This window comes from Phodopus roborovskii, unplaced genomic scaffold (genome assembly GCF_943737965.1).
Source record: "Phodopus roborovskii unplaced genomic scaffold, PHOROB, whole genome shotgun sequence".
Lineage (NCBI taxonomy): Eukaryota > Metazoa > Chordata > Mammalia > Rodentia > Cricetidae > Phodopus > Phodopus roborovskii.
Genome location: NW_026126485.1, coordinates 20,185,684 through 20,206,801, shown reverse-complemented (window position 1 = coordinate 20,206,801; position 21,118 = coordinate 20,185,684). Strand labels below are relative to the sequence as shown.

At 36.0% G+C, this 21,118-nt stretch overlaps 1 protein-coding gene across 1 annotated transcript in view; it reads left to right on the top strand.

The window, feature by feature from the left end:
* Positions 1-20,890, top strand: part of Itfg1 (integrin alpha FG-GAP repeat containing 1) — a 120,050-nt gene extending 99,160 nt beyond the window's left edge. The window contains exons 14-18 of the mRNA XM_051195052.1: positions 3,885-3,963; positions 14,278-14,402; positions 15,003-15,085; positions 17,654-17,771; positions 19,521-20,890. Coding sequence (XP_051051009.1) covers positions 3,885-3,963; positions 14,278-14,402; positions 15,003-15,085; positions 17,654-17,771; positions 19,521-19,580 — 465 coding nt within the window. The 3' untranslated portion in view covers positions 19,581-20,890. The remainder of the gene's footprint in view (positions 1-3,884; positions 3,964-14,277; positions 14,403-15,002; positions 15,086-17,653; positions 17,772-19,520) is intronic.
* Positions 20,891-21,118: the final 228 nt, after the last annotated feature.

Below are 21,118 nucleotides of genomic sequence, written 5' to 3'. Positions count from 1 at the left end.
GGTGGTACATAATCCCATACACAGTAGGTAAAGCCAGGGGGAATCAGAAGTTCAAAATCATCTTCAAGTGCATAGCAAGTTTAAGGGCAGCCTGTGATATAGAAAACTGTATATCAAAACAAACAAAACAATAAACAAACTTCTGCATAAGGATGACACCCTCCCATTGCTTCACACTTCGTTTCTTAGATTAGATGCCTATATACAATAGAGTGCATCCCTAAAGAAACTATTACTCATCTTTGTATAACTGATAGAGAGCACAGAATCAAGCACATTCTAGACAGCATCAGTGTGTGTGTGTGTGTGTGTGTGTGTGTGTGTGTGTGTGTGTGGTGACAGGGCAGGCACCGTGGAAGTCTGCAAACAACCTCCAGAGTTTTTTTCTCACCTTCCCATCTTGTTGGAGAGCTGGTGTCTCTTGTTTTGCCACTGTGTCACATACTCCGGGCTAACTGGCCCAAGTGCTTCTGGGAATTCTCCTAGCTCTGCCTTTCATCTTGCCAAAGGAGTACTAGGATTATAGACAGTAAGCACTGCATCTGGCTTTTACAGGAGTCTGAACTCACTTCTTATGGCTTGCAAGACTTTCACCCACTGAGCAATCTCCACAGCCTCAAAAATAATTTTTTTTTTTTTGGCTTAAGGAGGGAAGTATATATTTTGTTTCACTGTTTCCAAGGTATGAGGCCATGGGGGTAGGAGAGTGTAAAGGCAATATTCTCCTGGCCTTCTTGTTTGTTCACTTTTTTTTGTAATTTTTTTATTTAATTTATTATTTTACGTCGGTCCCAGTTCCCTCTCTCTCCCTCCCTCCTCCCCTCCCTCCCTTTTATCCTCTCTGCCCCCTCACATGCACCCTGACAACCCTCCCCTCCCTTCCCCCCACCCCAATTCCACATGTAGGGCAATGCCATCCAGGTGAGGTCATGTAGACCTGACCTTAACCACTATATAGAGAGAGAAAAGTTAGATTTTCCCAAGTCTTGGAGTCATGTCAGAAATTTCAACTCAAAGCTAGATGTTTTGATTATAGTCTCAGATCCTCACAATTCATTTAAAGCACTACAATTCCAGTACTTTCATGTGTATATATAGTTCTGAAACTTCTATAATCAAGATATCTTGACTGTAGTTTGGAACAATAACTATGAAGTAGTGAGGAAAGTAGGGTTGGCAAAAAGAGAGAGAGAGATTGGTTTACAGTCATGGAGAGACCTAAAATTGAGGTGATTCTTCAGACAGCCTCAACTGAGGCAGAGGGCAAGTGCTCTCATCTCCTACAGTAATCGGTATTACCCTCAGACATACGACACAGCTCCCTTTAGCTGAGTAGAGTCCAGCTATGAACTAGCTGCAGAATTCAGGAAGTAAGTACCTTAGTTCTGAGACACAGGCCTAAATGAAGCACCGATACGTCCTCTGCCAATCCTGAGGCATTTTCTACACGCTAAGGATGAATACACAAATGCAACAGTAGGTCTAAACTTTAAAAGTAGATTAAGCTGCATCTATTAGAGTAGATGCTGCTGCTGTATTCCCAGTACAGTTGGAGGAGTTAAGAAGAAAAGATGTCATCCATAGCAAGTCTGTAATTGTGTTAAAACTAGATGACAAATACATGAAAAACTTTTGGTTTGTCATCAGTAGAACCTATATTCATAAAAACACAAAGAAGACAACAGGGATTAAAACATGAACATTGAAAGAAAGATGATCCCCCCCTCTCTCTGTCTCCTGCCTCCTCCTTCCCCTTCCTTTTCCTTCCTCATTGTTCTCTCTTCTTTCTCCTCACTCACTCTCCTCCTCTTTTTCTTCTTCTTTATCCCTTGCCCCCCAACTCCTCTCAGTAGGGTCTCATGTACCTAGGCTATCTTCAAGTCTGACCTTCCTAACTCCACCATCTGTATGCAGGGTTACAGATACACACCACCATGCTCTTTGTGTGGTGCTGGGAATCAAACCCAGGACCTTATGAGTCCTTGGCAAGCATTCTACCAGATGAGCCACAGCCCAGCTCAAGCTTTCTCTTTCATTTTTGAAGGACATTTTTGCTAAGATCACTAATATTTTCTTTTTTTGATAAGTATTCAAGCAAAAATTTCTCAAGCATTTGTTAATAGGACGTTTATTACAATCTATAGTTTGTGTCCTTTTTGATTAGAGTTGATTTCAAAGAGAAGAAATCTATCATTTTATTTGAAGTTTAAAGACAAGTCTATAAATAGAAAATGATAAGTTGAGAAAAACTATCAATCTGATTAGGCTTGCAGTTTCTCAGGGAAAACTGGAAGTAATTTTCTCTAAATGTGTAAAAGATTACATGTGATAGGACTAAAAGTCAGTATTTTCACTATTATAATTATGAATCGAATTTATCATTTGTGTGCATTAGTAAGAAATTGTATCATATTCCTAATTCAGAATGAATATAACAAGATGGGTGTGATGGTACACACTTTAAATCCCAGCTCTTGGAAGGCAAAGGCAGGCAGATTTGAATATAAGACCAGCCTGGGCTGCATAGTGAATTCCAGATCATCCAAGGCTATGTAGAAAGACCTTGTCTCAAAAAATCAAAAAGAGGAGAGGATGAGGAAACTGGGATTGATATGTAAAACAAGCTTGTTGCAAATTTAAATTTAAAAAAAAAATATCAAAAGGAGGAGGAAGAAAAGGGGGAAGAGGACAAAAGAAGAAATACAGTGAAATACAATGTTTTCAGGTTTGAGGGTTTCTCAGTGCTAGTAATTGAACTCAGAGAGTTTCAAGTACTTTATACCACAACCTGCATCCCTCACTGTGAAACTCTTGTAGTTTTGTTCCCTATGAAACCAGAATAGTAAAGAAAAGTTTGCTTACAACATTTACCCCTATAAAGTGGAAACATTAGGTCTTTAAAATACTCAGTTAAAATTCTGAACTATATAAATGCAACTATCAAATAATATAAGGTATTAGGACTTTTCTACTATGATATGGCTTAGCATGTAAAGACCAAGCCTGATGACCTGAGTTTGATCTCCAGGATCCATGTGGTGGAAGAGAAAACCACCTCCTGCAGGTTGTCCTCTAATCTCCAAACAGGCACTGTGACACTCAAAATACCTGCACACAAACACACATAATAATTAACTGTAATTTTAATAATTTTCCACTAACCAGGTGTAACCGTCGTCTGTTTATAGAAATGTTCTTTTGGGTAGCTAATGGCTATTTAAGATATATACATGAGAATTGGTTTGTGTATGCCATGTACTCACTTATAAGAAGACATTAGCTGTAAAGTAACAGAATGATGCTATAATCAATCCACAGACACTGAGAGGCTGAGTAACAAGGAGAGCTCAAGGGGGGGATACATGGATCTTCCTGGGAAGGGGAAAAGGATGTTAAAGGTGGACTGGGGCCAGGTATGGGTAGGAACAGACAGGATTAGGTGGCTAGCAGGGCAAGTACTGGGAGAGATAACTGGAATTAGGAGGCTTTTCAAGGGCGAAATGCAATTGATACTCCCACAAATCCATGATGATGACCCTAGTAATAGGGGATAGGGAGCCTGAAGCAGCCATCTTAGGTAACCAGACCTATGTCTAGCATAATTGTCATCAGAAAAGATTCACCCAGGAACTGATAGGAGCAGTTGCAGAGACCCACAGCAAATCATGAGGCAGAGCTCAGAGAATCCTGTAATGAAAGTGGAGTGGGGCATTGGGGCCTTTGGAGCTAGAAGGGGAGAGCCAGGTTGAAAATGTCTAAGAATAAATAAATGTTCTTCATTTTTGACTTTGAGATTTTTGTTTTTTTAACTATATAATACATTTTCTTGAAATGTAAATCATTCACTTGCTTTCCAAGACCAATTATTTCCTTTCTTACTGCAGCCCTTTGGAGTGAATCAGCCTGGACCTTATATTATGTACACAACAGTTGATGCAAACGGATATCTAAAAAATGGCTCAGGTAAGGCTCTGTGGGGTATCTACAACATGTAAGGCATCTTCTTTCAACATATAGGAAAAACAAGCTGCTATCAAGTCATGCATCACAACTCTGAACAAAATTGTCTTTATTGCAATAAAGACATACATTAACAAATATCAAGAGCCATTCAGAACAAAAAATGTCAACATTGATTTCTTCGTTTATTATTACTGTGATGAACCAAACCCATTATCCTTTTCAGCTGAAATAACAGAAAATGAGCGGTAACTTGAGTTACCTTAAAGATGACTTGGTATATCATATAAATTATCTCATTTTAAGAGAAGTGAAATTAGAAATCAATTAATACTACAAATCTAAACTAATCCTATGTTTTCAAATGTGTAATAAGAGATTTAAAATTTAGATAGATGTTTTTAATGTAATTTTATAAATGCACAGTTTACTACTTGTACATTGCAATAACTACTGTAGAGAAATTCAGTTCAGACAAAAGAAAAAAGACTGTAAGTGTGATTGACACCTGAGATTCCTTCCAAATTACAGTAACTCCAACTACCTGCCTAAAGAATAAAATCCCAACTTTGTGTGATCTCTTGAGAATCCTAGAGTTTTGCACATAAACAGGCTTGCTACAATAGGCAAAAAGAATGTTTTATATTATAATTTTGTATTATATAATGAGCTTACATAAATTAAATGTACTACAATGAGTTTATTTTGTAGCTAATTATAAACATTTAAGAATTCATTGTGGTGGGTATGGTGGCACTTGCCTTTATTTCTCTAACCCTAGCATTCAGAAAGCAGAGGCAAGCAGAGAATTCTCTGTCAGTTCCAGGCTAGTATGTCTGCAAAGTGAGTTCCAAGACAGCCAGTCACATGTAGACAAACCCTGTCTCAGAGACAAACCGAGAGGGGGGAGGGGGAGGGAGAGATCAATGTATTGCCACTTCAGCATATAAGCATTCTGTAAACAAACAAAAACAAACAAACAAAAAAAAAACTTAAGGAACATTCCGATAAGAGAGTCAAATATTTTGATGTATTACTACAAGAAAGAAGTCATTTAAGTTTTAATTCCTGTATATACATTTTTCTTGTCTGTTAATCTTTTCTTAATATCAAATAATTTCACTGCCAGACTTATTTATTTCACAATGCTGGTAAAAAAAAAAAAAGGGGGGGGGGGCAAAATAGCACACTCCAGATCCAAAACTTACCTCTACTGGGGAATTATCAGTGAAACTAATATCTACACATCAGCAACTTAAATCCATTTACACTTCAAAAACTACTTATTTCACACCATCAAAAGGGTGATTGTCTCAGGACTGTGTTATTAATTTTAAAATGAGAAAATCTCTTATCATGGCTGTATACCAATATCTTAAAGTGCTGTATTGTCCCATTCTTTTCCTTAAAAGTATATGGCAAATATATCTTTATATACATATCCACAAGGAGTCCTGATTTCTTCTGGGCTTTTTTGTTATTGAGATAAGTATCTATGCTGGCCAGCCCTCTACTGTGTTTGCATCTTCACTGCAGTAAAACAATGCAACTGTAAACATCTGTTGGGAGCACTGTGGAAAGCACATAAAACAATAGGTTAGACATAGAAAAAAACTGAGGACATATGAATGTCGTGTCCAGTCGATAGAAATGTACTAGCAAGTTGGTACTGTTACAGGTACAGTGCATGAGTACAATTTGAGGCTGCTCCCCAGTACTCAAAATGAAATACTTGAGCACTGACAGCTAGAAGTACATCCATGGGAGAATCCATGGTGGTCCTGCCCAGAAAGTACCACAGTATAGCTCAAACCAGGGTTCTCTTCTCAGTGTATATTTTCATTGTTCATTATAGTAAGGATATGCTCATATAAGCCTGAGTGTACATTGAATATAGCCCTATTGTACTCACAACTCTCTCCATATAATGATTCCCCTAGACAGGATTGCTTCTACTGTCATGACATATATAAAAGCAACATTGTATAAAACCAAAGAAGCACAAAATGACAGGCTTAATTCATGTAATATGATTATCTCCACTTGTTTCCACTTGACTATAAACAACATAACATCATGGCTGGAAAAATCCATTATGTATAAATAGCATATTACCTTCACCCATTCATTATTTTGGTTGGTTCCATAGTTTAATTCTTGTGAAAAGATCAGTAATAAACATTCATGTGCAACAAAGATCTCTGTGAATTTATTGACTTGGAATTCTTTGGATAAAGTGTGAGGCCCGAGCTCTATGGTAGTTCTAGTTTTAGTTTTTTGAGGAACCTCGATACTGATTTCTGTAGTGGCTGGCCTAGTTACATTTCCACCAGAAGACCAAGTATTCTGTTTTGTCCACATCCTCGCCAGAACATTTGTTATTTTCTACTTCAGTTAAAGTTTCTTTTGTGGAATTTGCTGTTACTCCAATGAGATTGCCTTTATATATTACTTCTTTCTCTTGGAGCTTTCAGGCAGGATGTGTCCTTTGTTTTATATATTTAGTGTTTTGGCTGTGGTATGAAGGAGGTTTTTCTCTGGTAGTTTGTGTTTAGTATTCTAAATTCTTCCTGGATAGACACCTTTTTATCTAGATTTAGGAAATCTATTATTTCATTGAATAATGGGTTTTCCCATCAAAGTCTAACAAGGCTTTAAGGGTCAAATGGCCATAACTTGAGGATGTTTTCTATGCCATTAATATGAAGTACTCTTTCTATGCCTGTGAGTCATAAATTTGATCTTCTACAGTTCCCCATAGATCTTGAATGTCCTGTTCATAGTTGATCTTGGCCATCGTGTAAATGTTCAACCCTTCTACCTTGTGGTTCTTGCTTGCTTTGTGGTTCAGGTCTTGACTCTGAGCATTCCTTTTTGTCTCCATGATGGCTGTCACACTCCCGAGCAGTTCTTTGTAAAGACATCACAGATGTTGATCCCATTAGTGGGCAGCTTTTCACAGGCCAGAACATAAAGGCTGGCCATGCCAGTGGTCTCATTATGAATACTGTACCCACCCCTGAGAAGTCCTTCAGGGTGTCAGGAGTGCCTGTGTTGCCATACAGACTCTTGCTTCAACCAGATTTCCACCTGGCTGAACATTGTGTGCAGAGCTAACTCCATAGTCTAGAGGCAGGAGTAGCTCTCCAGACAACATCTACCCCTCCAGGATGGACACTAGCTTTTTTCTTATTGTTGTCCTTTGTAAGGTTTCCAATTTTACTTTGCTATTAAACTAGATTTAGGACCATTACTCATCTTTCTATGGCTGTTGTCCAACTTTCTCCAGTGTACTCCCTAAAGATTCTAGCATACTATGCCTGTCATCTGCCATTTTCCAAAATAACCCTTCAATCTAATTTCTAGTAAAATATTTACAGTCAATATAGAGCCTAATGCTGAAAGAAAAAATGTCACATGACATCTTTGGGAATAGGAGATGAGAAAAAAAAAAAAACATTACTTATCTCCACTAACAATGTATATCTATACTCTGTTGAAATAATCCCTCTACTATATAAATATGTTTAGTATGAAATAATCTGATTGTGTCTCACTTTGCCCTTAACACTGCTTGTATGTTCCTTTTTGTTGTAGTAGTTCAGGGTTTGGTTATTGTCAGTATACCATGCAGAGCAGCTATGTGCTACAGTAAAGATTGAAATCACAGACTTAATAGTGTATAGAACTCCCTGAAGCATAGGAAGCACTCAGCATACATAGGCATGAGATTATTTTTTACTGCAATTAACTGTAAGTAATGCCAATGTAAAGAGTCATTTCCTATAAACTGAGCTTTAAAAGGAAGTAGAATAAGCTTGTATATTACAAAATAACAATCATCCATCACCTTTATTAATTTTTTACCTTTATCTTAAGTTTATTAGAAACATAGTATTACAGTTAAATAAGGTATTCAACTAAATTTTAAAACGTAAAATAAGGGGAAATTACTAATTGAATTGTATTGTTCATTATCTTACTGGTGGGCATCTGAGATTTCAATCTGGCTCTACCATGAAGCAGATTCTGTATTTTGTTTCCTTATGCATTGTGCATTACAAACTTGGCAGTAACATACATATCAATGCAAACAACAGAATCAGAGGCAAAAATGAAATACCATAGTACAGACTTGTTCACTATGCCTACACAGCATAGTGCCTATAGCTCCCATATACTGACCAAATCATGGGTCTGTATTTTCTCTTGTTCTTTTCACTTCTGGCCTACTTCTCTGTGGTATGTTGACTTGCCATCTCATACTCTGTGTGTGTGTGTGTGTGTGTGTGTGTGTGTGTGTGTGTGTGTGTGTGTGTATGCACCATCCCACGGTGTTATAATGGGCCATATGGCAGTTCTGTTTTCAGTTTGGGGATTTGTTTTTTTTGGGGGGGGTGAGAATGATTTATGAGAATGATTTCCATAGTTGCTCTTTCACCAGATCTCTCACAGTAGTTGTCATTTGTTTTCTTTGTTATTGTTAATGTTTTATATACACACCTGCTAAGTTCATTTACTGTTGCTTACATGTATATGTCTTTAGGACTGGCCCCTTGATATTGGTTAATCAATTAGGGGCCCATCCCTGTCCCTCATAAGTCATTAATTACTGTAATTCTTTATCTGGAGTTGGAGCCTTGTGATACGTCCCCTATCCATGTTGACATGTCAGCTGGTGTTGCACTGGCCCAGTCTTATTTAGGCTACTATATTGCTGAGATTTTATAGGTATACCTTTCCTGACCTATATAGAAGACAGCAGATGTCCTATTTCTTGATAATAGCCATTCTGACCAGAATTAAGGTAGAATCTTAGAGTAGGTTTAATTTGCGTTTCTCTGATAACTGAAAATGTTGGAACACTTCTTTGAGGTTTTTATTGGCCATTTGTAATTCTATGAGAAGCTTACTCATTTCATTGGTCCATTTATTGATTAGGTGGTTTGGGGTCTTAGTGTTTAATTTTTGAAGTTCTTTATAGATCCTTAATGTTATTTCCATGCTTGTCTCGAAGTTAGAAAAATTTCTCTTTCTTCCTCATTCTGAAACTGTCTCCTTTGCTGAGCAAAAGCTTTAGTTTCATGTAACGCCACTTGGCATTTCTTTGGACTGTTCCTATGATCTGAAGTTCTTTTCAGAAGACCCTGGCCTGGGCCCATTAACTTAAAAGGTTCTCTCCTTTCACTTTCAAGTCTAACATCGAGGTCTTTACTCTGTATACTCAGCTGACCTGAAGTTCATGGCGGTCCTCACACCACAGCCTCACTAGTGCTCTGATTACAGGCATGAGCTTTCACAAATAGCCAGCTCGGTGGTTATTTTTACTCCTTTACAAGCTGTGTGGTCTTATTCCTATTCTGTTGGTCAACCTGTCTGTTTTGGTACCAGATCCATGCTGATTCTGTTACTGTGGCTCTCTAATTTGAGACCAGGTAATCTGAGATATCTGTAGTATTAATTGTTCAGCTAAAGATGGCCTTGGCTGTTTGGAATCTTATCTGCTTCTCTATGAAATTTAGGATTGCTTTTCTAGTACTGTGAAGAATGCCATGGGGATTTTGATGGGCACTGCATTGAATATGTATCATTTTTGATAATATAGCCAATGTCATAATACTAATTTTGACATCCCATGAGTTTTGGATGCATTTTCATCTTCCTATTTCTTTCTTTTTTTTTTTTTTAAGTGTCTTAAAAAGTTTACTTTTTAGACGTGTTTTACATCCTTAGAATTATTCTGGATACTTTTAAAATCTATTGTGAACCTTGATTTCTTCCCCAGCAAGTTTATCATTTATATAGACACCTTCTACTATATGTTGCTTTTGCATTCTGCCACTTTGCTATGTTTACAAGTCTAAGGGGTTTTGGGGGGGTCTTTAGGGTCTTTGAAGTACAAGATCATAACATCTGCAAAAGAAATAAATTGCCTACTGTTTGTAACCCTCTTTTACCCTAAGACTTCCAGAGTACTTTACTGAATAATAGTGAAGAGAGGGAATACTGTCTTTCTGACTTTTAGAGGAAATGGTCTTCAATTTTCCAAATAATTATAGCTACAGATTTGTCACATGTAACCTTTTATTATGTTGAGACGTGTTCCTTTTATCCCTTACTTTCTTCACGGTTTTATTATGAAGGGATATTAAGCATTGTCAGAGACCTTTTTTGTAGCCATTGTATTTTCTGTCCTTCGGTCTATTTATATGCTATATTGTACTTACTGGCTTGCATATGTTGAAGCAATATTAGGAAAGAAACCAGCTTGATCATGGTATATGATTAATTACTGAGAATTTTTACATCTATGTAAAAGTACACTCTTATAAGTTGTTTTGCTGGGTATTTTGTCACAGCAAATGCAGTACCAAATAGGCCACTAAACAAACAACAGTAACAGCAAAAACAACTAACATTTTGGAGGGAGGTCCAAATACACATTTTAGTTGTTGTGTTTCCTAAAAAGTTCATTTACAAACAAAATTTACAGGCCATATAGAGAGACAGAAATGTACCATATATACATACCAAAAAAGGAAATGTGTCTAAGGGGCCAGATAATGGATTTAGTAGATACAAACTGTAAATCAGCTATCTCATTACTCAGATAGAGGTAGAAATGCAGCCCAGTAATAGTTAACTCCCAGCACACATGCATCTTTCAGTGCAGGCCTCAGATCTACCAAAAAAAAAAAAAAAATCAAGTAGTAATTCTATAGTTAGAAAGTACAGTGTTTGAAAATATTAGTAGATGGCTCTGTAATGTTTAAACTAGGAAAATAATCTGAAGCCTTGAATATATATCAGTTGAAGGTATCTAGTCCTTTTTATTAGTTTTTATTTAAATTAAAAGCAATCTTTTTTTACATATATCCCTCCTGCCTTCCCATTCCCCCACCATGTCCCATCCCATTCCCCCATCCACTTCTCAGAGAAGGTGAAGCCTCCCATTGGGGATCATCAAAGTCTGTCATTTGTGGCAGGGCCTAGGCCCTCCCCTGTGTATCTAGGCTGAGAAAGTATCCCTCCATGGGGAATGGGTTCCCAAAGCCCATTCGTGCACTAGGGATAAATACTGGTTCTACTGCCAGCAGCTCCATAGACTGTCCAAGCCTCCTGACACCCACATTCAGGGGGTCTGGTTTGGACTTAGGCAGATTCCCCAGCTGTCGGTCTGGAGTCCATGAGCTCCTACCTGCTCAGGTCAGCTATTTCTGTGGGTTTCCCCAGCATGGTCTTGACCCCTTTGCTCATCACTCCTCCCTCTACAACAGGATTCCAGGAGTTCAGATTAGCTGTGACTCTCAGCTTCTGCTTCCATCAGAAGGTATCTAGTCTTAAGTCATAGAAAAAAGAAAAGTGTCAGCCCCTGTCTCAGAGACCTGTTGAGGCACCACTAAGTATATCAACATAATGATAATATGAATTTTAGGATGGAGAACGCAGAAATAATGTATAAGTAAGTCATTGCTAAAACCACCCAAATTTTATGACAAATGTTAATACACACATCCAAGAAGATCTGCAAACCCCAAATAGGATAAACCCAAAGACCTATACTCAGACATACTCTAAAGAAATGTTCTTGAAAACAAAACAAAAAAGTAACCTATCACATCATCTGTAGGCAAGGAGGTAGTGGATAATACATTATATATGCTGAAAGGAGTTGGCAGAGGTTCTGTCCCACCTGATCCCACAGCTGTGAAGTCCCAAATAATCACATAGAGGCTTATATTAATCATAAACTGTTTAGCTGATGGCTCAGGCATCCTATTGGCGATCTCCCTGTTAATTATTAACCCATTTCTGTTAAACTGTGCATTGCCACTAGGCTGTGGCTTGCCCGTAATGTTCCAGCATGTTACTCCTTCAGTGGCTACATGACGTCTCTCTGGTGCTCACGCTTGTCTTTTCCCAGAATTCTCCTAGTCTGGTAGCCCTGCCAATATACTTCCTGCCTGGCTACTGACCAGTCAGCATTTTATTAAACCAATAAGAGAAACATACATTCACAGCATACAGAAGGACATCCCCCATCAGAAAAGGAAACTAACTATCAACCAAAGATAGATAAACTATCCTTCAATATGAAGTACCCTAGATATGCTCCCATAAACCAAAACAGAATTAATCACACTGGTAGAACTCTTGAACACTAAATAGATCCCTTTAAGATTGATATAGACAGCAATTTAAATCCATACAAATCAGATCAACGGTATTCAGAAGCAAATTTTTATATGAATGTTGAATTTGATTACTATTAACCTGAACTCGATTTTTTTTTCTGTGCAGTTAATTGAAATCCCCAGGGCAACCACTAAATATAGTGACACTGAAAATATATATATATATAAAAAAAAAAGGAAAAGAAAAAAATACACTGAGGTACTGACAGATGGCCTGGCACACTCATGGTGGCCAACAATGTCTGTAACTGCAGTGTGCAGAGATCTGACACCCTCTTCTGACTTATGTGGGCACAGACATAAATTCTGTTACAGTAATTATTTTAAAGGTAAATGAAAGAAGCACTCCACCAAAAGGCACATGTACATATTCATAAGTAAGTCTTTTTTAAAACTCAAGAATATTTTAGAAATCTATAAATACATGAAATTCAAATAACACACTCCAGAATAAATAATGGACTTTTTTTAAAAATCAAAGAAATGAGGAAATACACTGAGGTAAATGTGAAACAAAAAAATGCAACATACTAAAATCTGTGGAATGCAGCTCAAATCTTTGTTACAGAGAAATGTGTTGCTCCAAATGCCTACATTGTAAAAAGAACAAGAGTAGGGATACAGTTGTGCTGGGAGGATAGCCGCCTGCCATTTGAGGGGCCCGGAGTTTGACCCCAGCACCTCTGAGGCCTGTTTCAGTGGCTCGTGCCTGTAATCCTAGAACTCTGGAGGTAAAAGCACAAGGTGCATAATTCGAGATAATCCTTGATGCATAGGGAGCTCTATTCCAGCCTGGGATAGAGATCCCGGGGAAATAACTGTCTGGAATGAGTATTGTAATCTCTCACCCTGAGAAACTGAAAACATAAAGCAACTAACCTTAATCAGAAGACAGGAAATAAAGGAAATAAATGAAGTAGAGAATGTAGAGAAACAACAAACAGAAGGATACTTATGAAATATTTAAAAACTAGCAAGCCTTTACTTACACTGATCAGGAAAAAAAAGACAAAAATGCAGTTTGAAATAGATAAACTGCTAAGTTCACAGAGTGAGAAGATATACAAATGAACAGCAAGCACTTGATAGAAGTTCAGAATCATTTGTTAGTAGGCAATACAAGTTAAACTCTGATATCAGAGATGTTGCTTCCCAGCCATCAAGATGGTGATAATAAGTGTGCACTAGAATATGGAAAATTTTGAACCATCATACAATTATTTGTATGACTATGAAATGAGACAGGTACCTTTTATCATTATATGCATATACTCTGCATTTAATTGATAGGTATAATTGTACATATTTATGGGTTAAATGTGACCTTTCAATACATGTATATAATGCATATTGATTACATCAGGATAACTGCCAAATCTAACACCTGAAACATTTATGATTGCTTCATTTTGGGAACACCAGAAATTATCTCTGGTACCTACTTTGAAATAGGGAATTAATTATCATCCATATTCTTAGATATGTAATCTAGTAAATACAGAAAATACATATCATTGTATATTAATCCTCATAGCAGTATTATTTTATAGCCAAACATGTAAATTACTCAGTCTATTAATTATTTACTTAATAATTATGAAATTAATTAATGAAACAAAGTATAGAATATATAGATATATAGAATATATCATGCTCTTTGGCAGTTAATGAAGTAGTAAAATATGCTATAGCATGAACTTTGAGAACATGTCAAGTGAAAGACGCCTGTTACAAAGACCATATATTGTATGACTGTTCATACACAGTCTTCAGAATATGCAGATGAGAGAGCAGGAAGTGTAGCATTGCCAACAAGAGTACTGCCTTGGGGATCGTGTTTTTCAAGTGATTAAAGTATCCTAAAATTACATTGTTCTCACTGAGGTGTACTCTTAGGATAGTCTCAAAGCCATTTTACTATACTTTATATGTGGATATTATTCATAGAATTGGAATTGTAGCTCAAAGGAGATTTTGTGAACCATGAATCAATTAATATTAATTAACTGAATGTTCATCTTACATTTTATACCTGAATTAAACATTTTAGGACTTCAAGACTTGATGAGTGCAATGTTTTCAAATGTGTTTTTGTTTGTTTGTTTTGTCTTCATAAATCTAGCGGGACAGCTCAGCCAGTCAGCACACTTAGCTCTTCAACTACCTTACAATGTACTTGGTTTAGGCCGAAGTGCCAATTTCCTGGACCATCTTTTTGTTGGTATTCCCCGTCCATCTGGAGAGAAGGCAAGTAAACATTTAGTTTTTTCACAATCTGTTTTAATACTTACCATTTAAACATTTAAATCCAATCATTTGAATATAACTGAATTTAAATTCAGGTATTTTATTGCCTTTAAGTAATTAAAGAACTGGTTCATGGTGACCTATCTAAGCGTATCTTAGAGAGCACCATGATGTGTTACTATATAGTTATTATGTATTTTTTTTCTCCATTAAACTTTGTGGCTTCTTTGCCTATTTCTTAATATTTTTGTCACTTAGTGGGTAAGTAATATCTGTTAACATAAAAGTAGCATTATTGTACTTATACATATATAAGAAACATAGAATACTGTCATTTGGCCATCTCTTGACTTGAATTTTAGCTCCAATCAGCATTTACCCATAGCAATTTGAATAATGCCTGCTAAAACTGTCCAGTAAGTATTTGTTGAGTGAGTTAATTGATCACACAAATATAATCATCCATACCTAGGATTTCAAACCTAAAAGTACTTGAAGGTTTGGTGTTTTTTGTTTGTTTGGTTGATTGGGGTTGTTTTTCACATTTAGACTAATAATTGATTCTTATATATATTAAGTGTTCTTAAATTCTCTTTTCAGTCTATAAGGAAACAAGAGTGGACAGCAATCATTCCAAATTCCCAGCTGATTGTCATTCCATATCCTCACAATGTCCCTCGAAGGTAATATCCATCCTTGATTGAACTCAATTTGGTAGATATCCAGTGTTGTGTTTTTTATAAACTGTCATATTTATTGCCTATTCTGTTTTCCTGAGTGCCCAACACCTAATTTACATAGTCAATTTCAAATTATTAACCACCTGGCATTTCATAAGGAATAAATTCATTCCTTTTAGGAAAAAATGTAGCTTAATTTAATAATTTATACATATTGCATATATTTAATTTTCACTAGTTGTAAATACTAGTTTTACTTTGGTTTTTTTTTTTTTTGTTTTGTTTTGCTTTTTGCAGTGCTTAGAGTTGAACCCAGTGCCTTGTACATGCCAAGCAAGCATTCTACCAGTGAGCTACTGTTTTAGCTACAGTGTTTAATGAATTTTTACATTGAGTGGTACGCTAGAACCAGTATGTGCCATCTCATGAGTTCACTGGGCCCATCTTTTTCTTTCTTTACTCAGTAAAGTCATATTAAAGTCTGTTACTATAAGAGAATTTACTCCATGAAAATTAATAAGTGCCATAAACCAGATTTGCCTACCCTGCTAGACAACATGACAACATTAATAAAAATAGCTATTTGCCTGGCTCAGGGTTGGAGTGGGTTGAGGTTTGGTTTTGGTTTTGTGATAAAGTCTCACAATGTTGCCTAGGCTGATCTGAAACTCTGGGACTTCAGCAACCCTCCATGTCAGCCTCCTGAGTACCTGGAACACTCTACCTGGCCCTGTTTCTTGTTTTATTCTGTTTTGTTTTAATGATCCAATGTTGTATATTAGTCGTATCTTTCTCTACATGAAGTTGACAACCATGAAATCTGAATGAGGAACAGGAAAACTAGAAAATGTAGTAGTGATAGAGTGCACTGTAGTGACTCACTTATGCTTACTGCCAAAGACATAGAACAATGTGCCACAGGAAGGGAGAAAAAGAAACAAGCAAATGGAGAAATGTATATTGTGATTTTAAGAGGAGATATCTGTACACATATGCTCATGTATGTATATCTCTGACAGAATATGTAAGAACTCTGAGTAGGCGACTGAAGATTAACTTTTTGTTTCCTCTTTTAACCTAACTGACAAATATCTTAATCTTTGAAAAAAAAAAGAAAAAAGAAAAAAGAAAAAACAGGTGTAGGGGTTAAAGAGATGGTTCAGTGACAAAGAGGGATTGCTGTTCAGTTCCCCGCACCCACATCAGGTGGCTCACAACCAACCCCAGGGAATCTGAGTCCCTCTTCTGCCTCCATAGCCATGCATGCACATACACAAAATAAACAGAAATTTAATGGTTTATTGAAAACTGGCTTTTTATGAGCTTAGTAGTTCACACCTGTAATTCCCGTACCAAGAGGCTGAGGCACGGTGATAGCAACTTCAAAGATACTGTCTCAAAAAGAAAAAAAAAAAAAAAAACCCATAGTTTTGCTTTCTATTGTAAGGTACTCAACAATACTAATTTTCCTAAGGTTTATTCTTTTAAATTTCTGAAAAATCCTGTCACTTACCTTTCTTCCATAATCAGAACATTTTTCATGTTTTTCTCTTGCTTCCAAAGAAATGTCCTTTTCAAATTTATGTACATAATAAAAACCCTAATTGATTTTTGTTTGAGATTTACTGACTAAATACTAACTTATGGATCAATAAATTTTAATTTTGTCAAATTAAATCAATAGCTACTTGCTGTTCATTATATTGATCTTGCCCTTATTAATCTTTTAAAATGAGAACACAGTCACTTACTGTTTTCAAAGAGAACAAGAAGCTATATGTGCATAACTGCCCACAGAGTTAGTAATAAAGACCCCAGATTTAGGCTTTGCAGTGTTTACAAGGGATGGACTATGTATAGTGTTTGAAGAAAGAAGACCTAATTATGTTAATGCTGATGACATTATCAATATGTTGACAGTAACAGAAAGGCTAAGTGACTTTGTAAGTCTCAACATACAAGTTACTGTAATAATTTAAAATGTCCAACATAACACAGAAATGAAGCAAGTTTTACACAGCCATCAATAAATGCCCACTCAGACATACGATTGTTTTATTTGTACTACATGTGTGGACAAGGGCATCAGAAGCCAAGATGCGATAGGCTTAGTGAAATCATGTGATGTACAGAGTTTTTGAGTTAAAAATTTCAAAATTCAACAAAACAAAATATTCTTTTCAAAAGACATCTTTGATTATCTAAAGTACTATTGGTAGGTTTACTTAATAATTCTGAAGATCAAACTCAAAAATACTATCAGATATCAACAATTCTATTTCTGAGACATAGGGTATACTTCATTTGTAAAGTGTTGGCACTGCACATATGGATTTAACCCCAAAAAAACATACATAAAAAAGAAAATTCTAGTTCAGTTCTGAGAAAACAGTAAACACTTTAGGATTGTCAATATTCTTCAGATTATCTAAATTTAATTGCTTTTGCTAGATGAGTGAATGATTGGACCAGTGAAGTTTCATTAATTAATAACCTGCTTTGCTTTCTCATCTCAGTTTAATATTGTCATGTTAAAATTTACAATTTTAATTGTTCTGTTTTTATCTACAGCTGGAGTGCCAAATTGTATCTCACACCAAGTAACATTGTCTTACTGACCGCAGTAGCCCTTATTGGTGTCTGCATTTTCATCTTGGCGATAATTGCCATTTTACATTGGCAAGAAAAGGTTTGTTTTTCAGTGTAACTCTGGTTAGTTTGTTATGGTAGCATGTTGCACTTCATAACTGAAGAGCTGGGATATAACTCTGGTTGAGGGCGTAGGGTCAGTCCCTAGCACCACACAGAGAAGAAAGTAATGTCAAATACTCAGCCATAGATGCCAGCGATATCCTCTAAAAAGGCTTCTGTCACAAAGAAGAGGTGTTTTTCTTTTTTCTTTAGACTGTCATGCCTATCGGAATCATGTTTTGCTAACATTACTATTTTATCCCACTGTTCTTAAAACTTATGAAAGGAGAACATGTTAATTATTCTGATAAATATTCATAGGTTTGTCACTCCAAAGAAAGATCACTCATGTATCAAAAATAATAACCAAAGATTATAAAATCAGTTAACTTCAAGATTATAGGATGACTCTATACTTTGTCTAAAAGCAATATAATCCAAAATGTATCTCTTAACCTGTGCAAGGAAACTTACGTTCTTATTTTATCTGGTTGTGGTATAAATGTGGATTACAACAGCTATGATGCAGTAGCTAAAGTGACTGCTTAGCCATGTACACACTATATCACCTGTGACTCTGGTCCTTCTGTTTCTTCAGCCAGCTTTGCATCTCTCCCAGCTGCTGCTGTTTTCCATTCTCCCAGTGCAACTGTCCTACACATCTGTCAAAAGCCCTCCTTTCTACACTATCCAGCTGATTTCATCTAAATCAACTATTACATCTCAAAATGTGTTCTCTTCTCTCTCAAAGTTTCTTTCTTCATGTCCTGTAGTTAACATTAATCTCTACCAGGATCACTCACCTCAAAGCCAATATTCTAATGCTACCTCTCTCCCCTTTCTTACTCATCTTCAATGTTTATCAGCCACCTTCCTGAGGATCTCTGTAGCTACCCCACATCTGACTTCCTTCTGCCTCTTCCGTACTTGAGGCCTTCCTCAGATCCGGGCTGGTTCCTCTGACTTCAGCTTCACCCCTTTCTACTGCACTAGACCCATTACACCCCACACTGTGTCACCCTCTTGCTCCCTGTCTAAAATATGTAAGTGTCCTTGCCCGGGCCCTCACACTCCTTGTATGTCACTCCACAATATGCCCTGCTAATCTGTGTCTTCCACATACTTTCCTATGCTCTACCTCCTTCTACACTCGCCATGCTTCCTTATGCTAACTCCCAGCTTTAAATGAATGTCTCTTCCCATCTCCATAAACAGTATGTTCAAAGTTTGCCCTTTCTCACTCAAATCCAAAGTAATACAATTCTGGTCAATTTGATACATAGTAGGTTTTGGTTTTATCCTTTCTGGGCCTTAAGTGATTGAAATACAAAACTGTCTTTTGTTTACTCCTTCTATCTGACTAGGAGAAGATGGCCAATAAATATCTGCTACATCAATAGGGTTAACTAAAAAGTCATCATCTTAATATAATTAGTTTAGATTGGTTTAACATGAGTGTTAGTAGTGATCTGTCTGTTCTAGCATCTAATGTTTACTGTCACTTTCAAGTAGATAATAAGTGATGATAGTGTAAGTGTGTATGGAACATTTCTTCTTAATTTTTAAATTGAAGTCATATATCCTTAATTATAAAATAGCAACTAGATCTATAAAAATACTTTATATTAATGTGCTTAAAATCGTACCTATTACATGCTAAATTTCTTTAAGATTTTAAAAATTATATTTCAGAAATGAACCTTAATATTTTCTGAGCACTTAAAATGACTCTACAATTCTCTTTCAGAAAGCAGACGATAGAGAAAAACGACAGGAAGCACATCGGTTTCATTTTGACGCTATGTGACTTTGCTTAAGTCATATATAATGGAACTCACTTGATTAATGAAATACCAAATTGTGACTCATAGTAAAAAATAATGGATCTGAAATATTTATAAATTATGCCTTCCTTGTCAATTATTGGAAAATACTAAAATAAATATGGCCTGGATATCTCATAGGGTGTTTTTTAAGCACTTTGTAAGTAATAATTGGGGTTCTTTATTCACGTTTTTGTTCCTTTGTGGAATATGTTGCATGTACTCTGTGTATTTGCATTTATAATTTTATTAGAATATTAGAATAATGAAGGTGGAAAGACATGTAAATAAAAATATTTAAATGAGCTGGGGCAGAGGCATTGTTCCACCTGAATTGATCTTGCTTCACATCTCAAAAAATGCAAGCTATATTTTCACAAATATGTGGCAGATAAAGTTATTAAACTAACATTTATCACATCAGATCAGAGCTCTCATGAATGGCACAGAATGAGACTAATTAGCCTGGCTTTGGATCACAGTTGGGCAGATTGCCTTAGACACCTGACTCTCCAACTTAAGTTATTAGAATTTGGCTATTGCTTAGCCTGTCTGTAAGCCTCAGTTTTGTTTATATGATGAGGTTAACTTGCCTGCTCACTTGAGTTATCATGAACATTAAATTGTATGATGTACATGATGTGCTTAGCTCAGTGCCTAAGCATACAGTAAGTGTTCATCAAGCAGTAGCTGTCATTATTGCTATTTTAGGTGATATTATTTTACTACTATAGATAATTATCATGATATAAGATAGTTATCTTAGACATGAGGACATATTCTTTGGAAAACTTAAATTCTTGGTGGTACATATTTGATAAAAAATAATTTGTTCAACTAATTATAATACTCTCTAAGAGTAAATGTGTCCTAAAAATTGGTATTTGAATACTAATCCTTGTGCAACAATGAAAAGCATTTGTTCTTTTGAAAGAAAGCTAATACAGACAGAATCTGGAGGTGTGCATGTGCCATATTTCTGTTCTCAAAAGCTTGGAAAGTCTATCTCACTTCTAGTCAGACCTCAGATTTTATATTGTGAACTTTGCATTGCCAAAATTTACTTTAAAATTATTAAATCAAGAGGTCAGGAGAGATGTTATAAAATTATCATCAGCTAACAATATTCTGATTATTAAGACATGCTATGGCTGTAAAATATATAAATTTCTCTGAGACAGTTTTGTTCATGTTATTTTCTTCATTACAGTTCACTGAAGGGCATGTGTTAATTTTTCTTTCTATCTAAGCATGTTAATATATCTTCTTAATAAATATTCCTTCCTGAATGAAAGTACTGTGGTGAGCATTTGAATAGTTAATTTGGAGCTCTAGAGTAAATAAGTAGAAATCACTATGGATGAGCAATACAATGAAGTGACTTGCCTATTACCTCTGAGTCACAGAACAGATAAGCCCATACAAAGATAACTGAGCTTAGTAAACATGAATTCTAAAACTCTCTTGGAATCAGAATCTATAAGGAATAGTATTATAGATAAAATGTTAGTGACAATTAAAA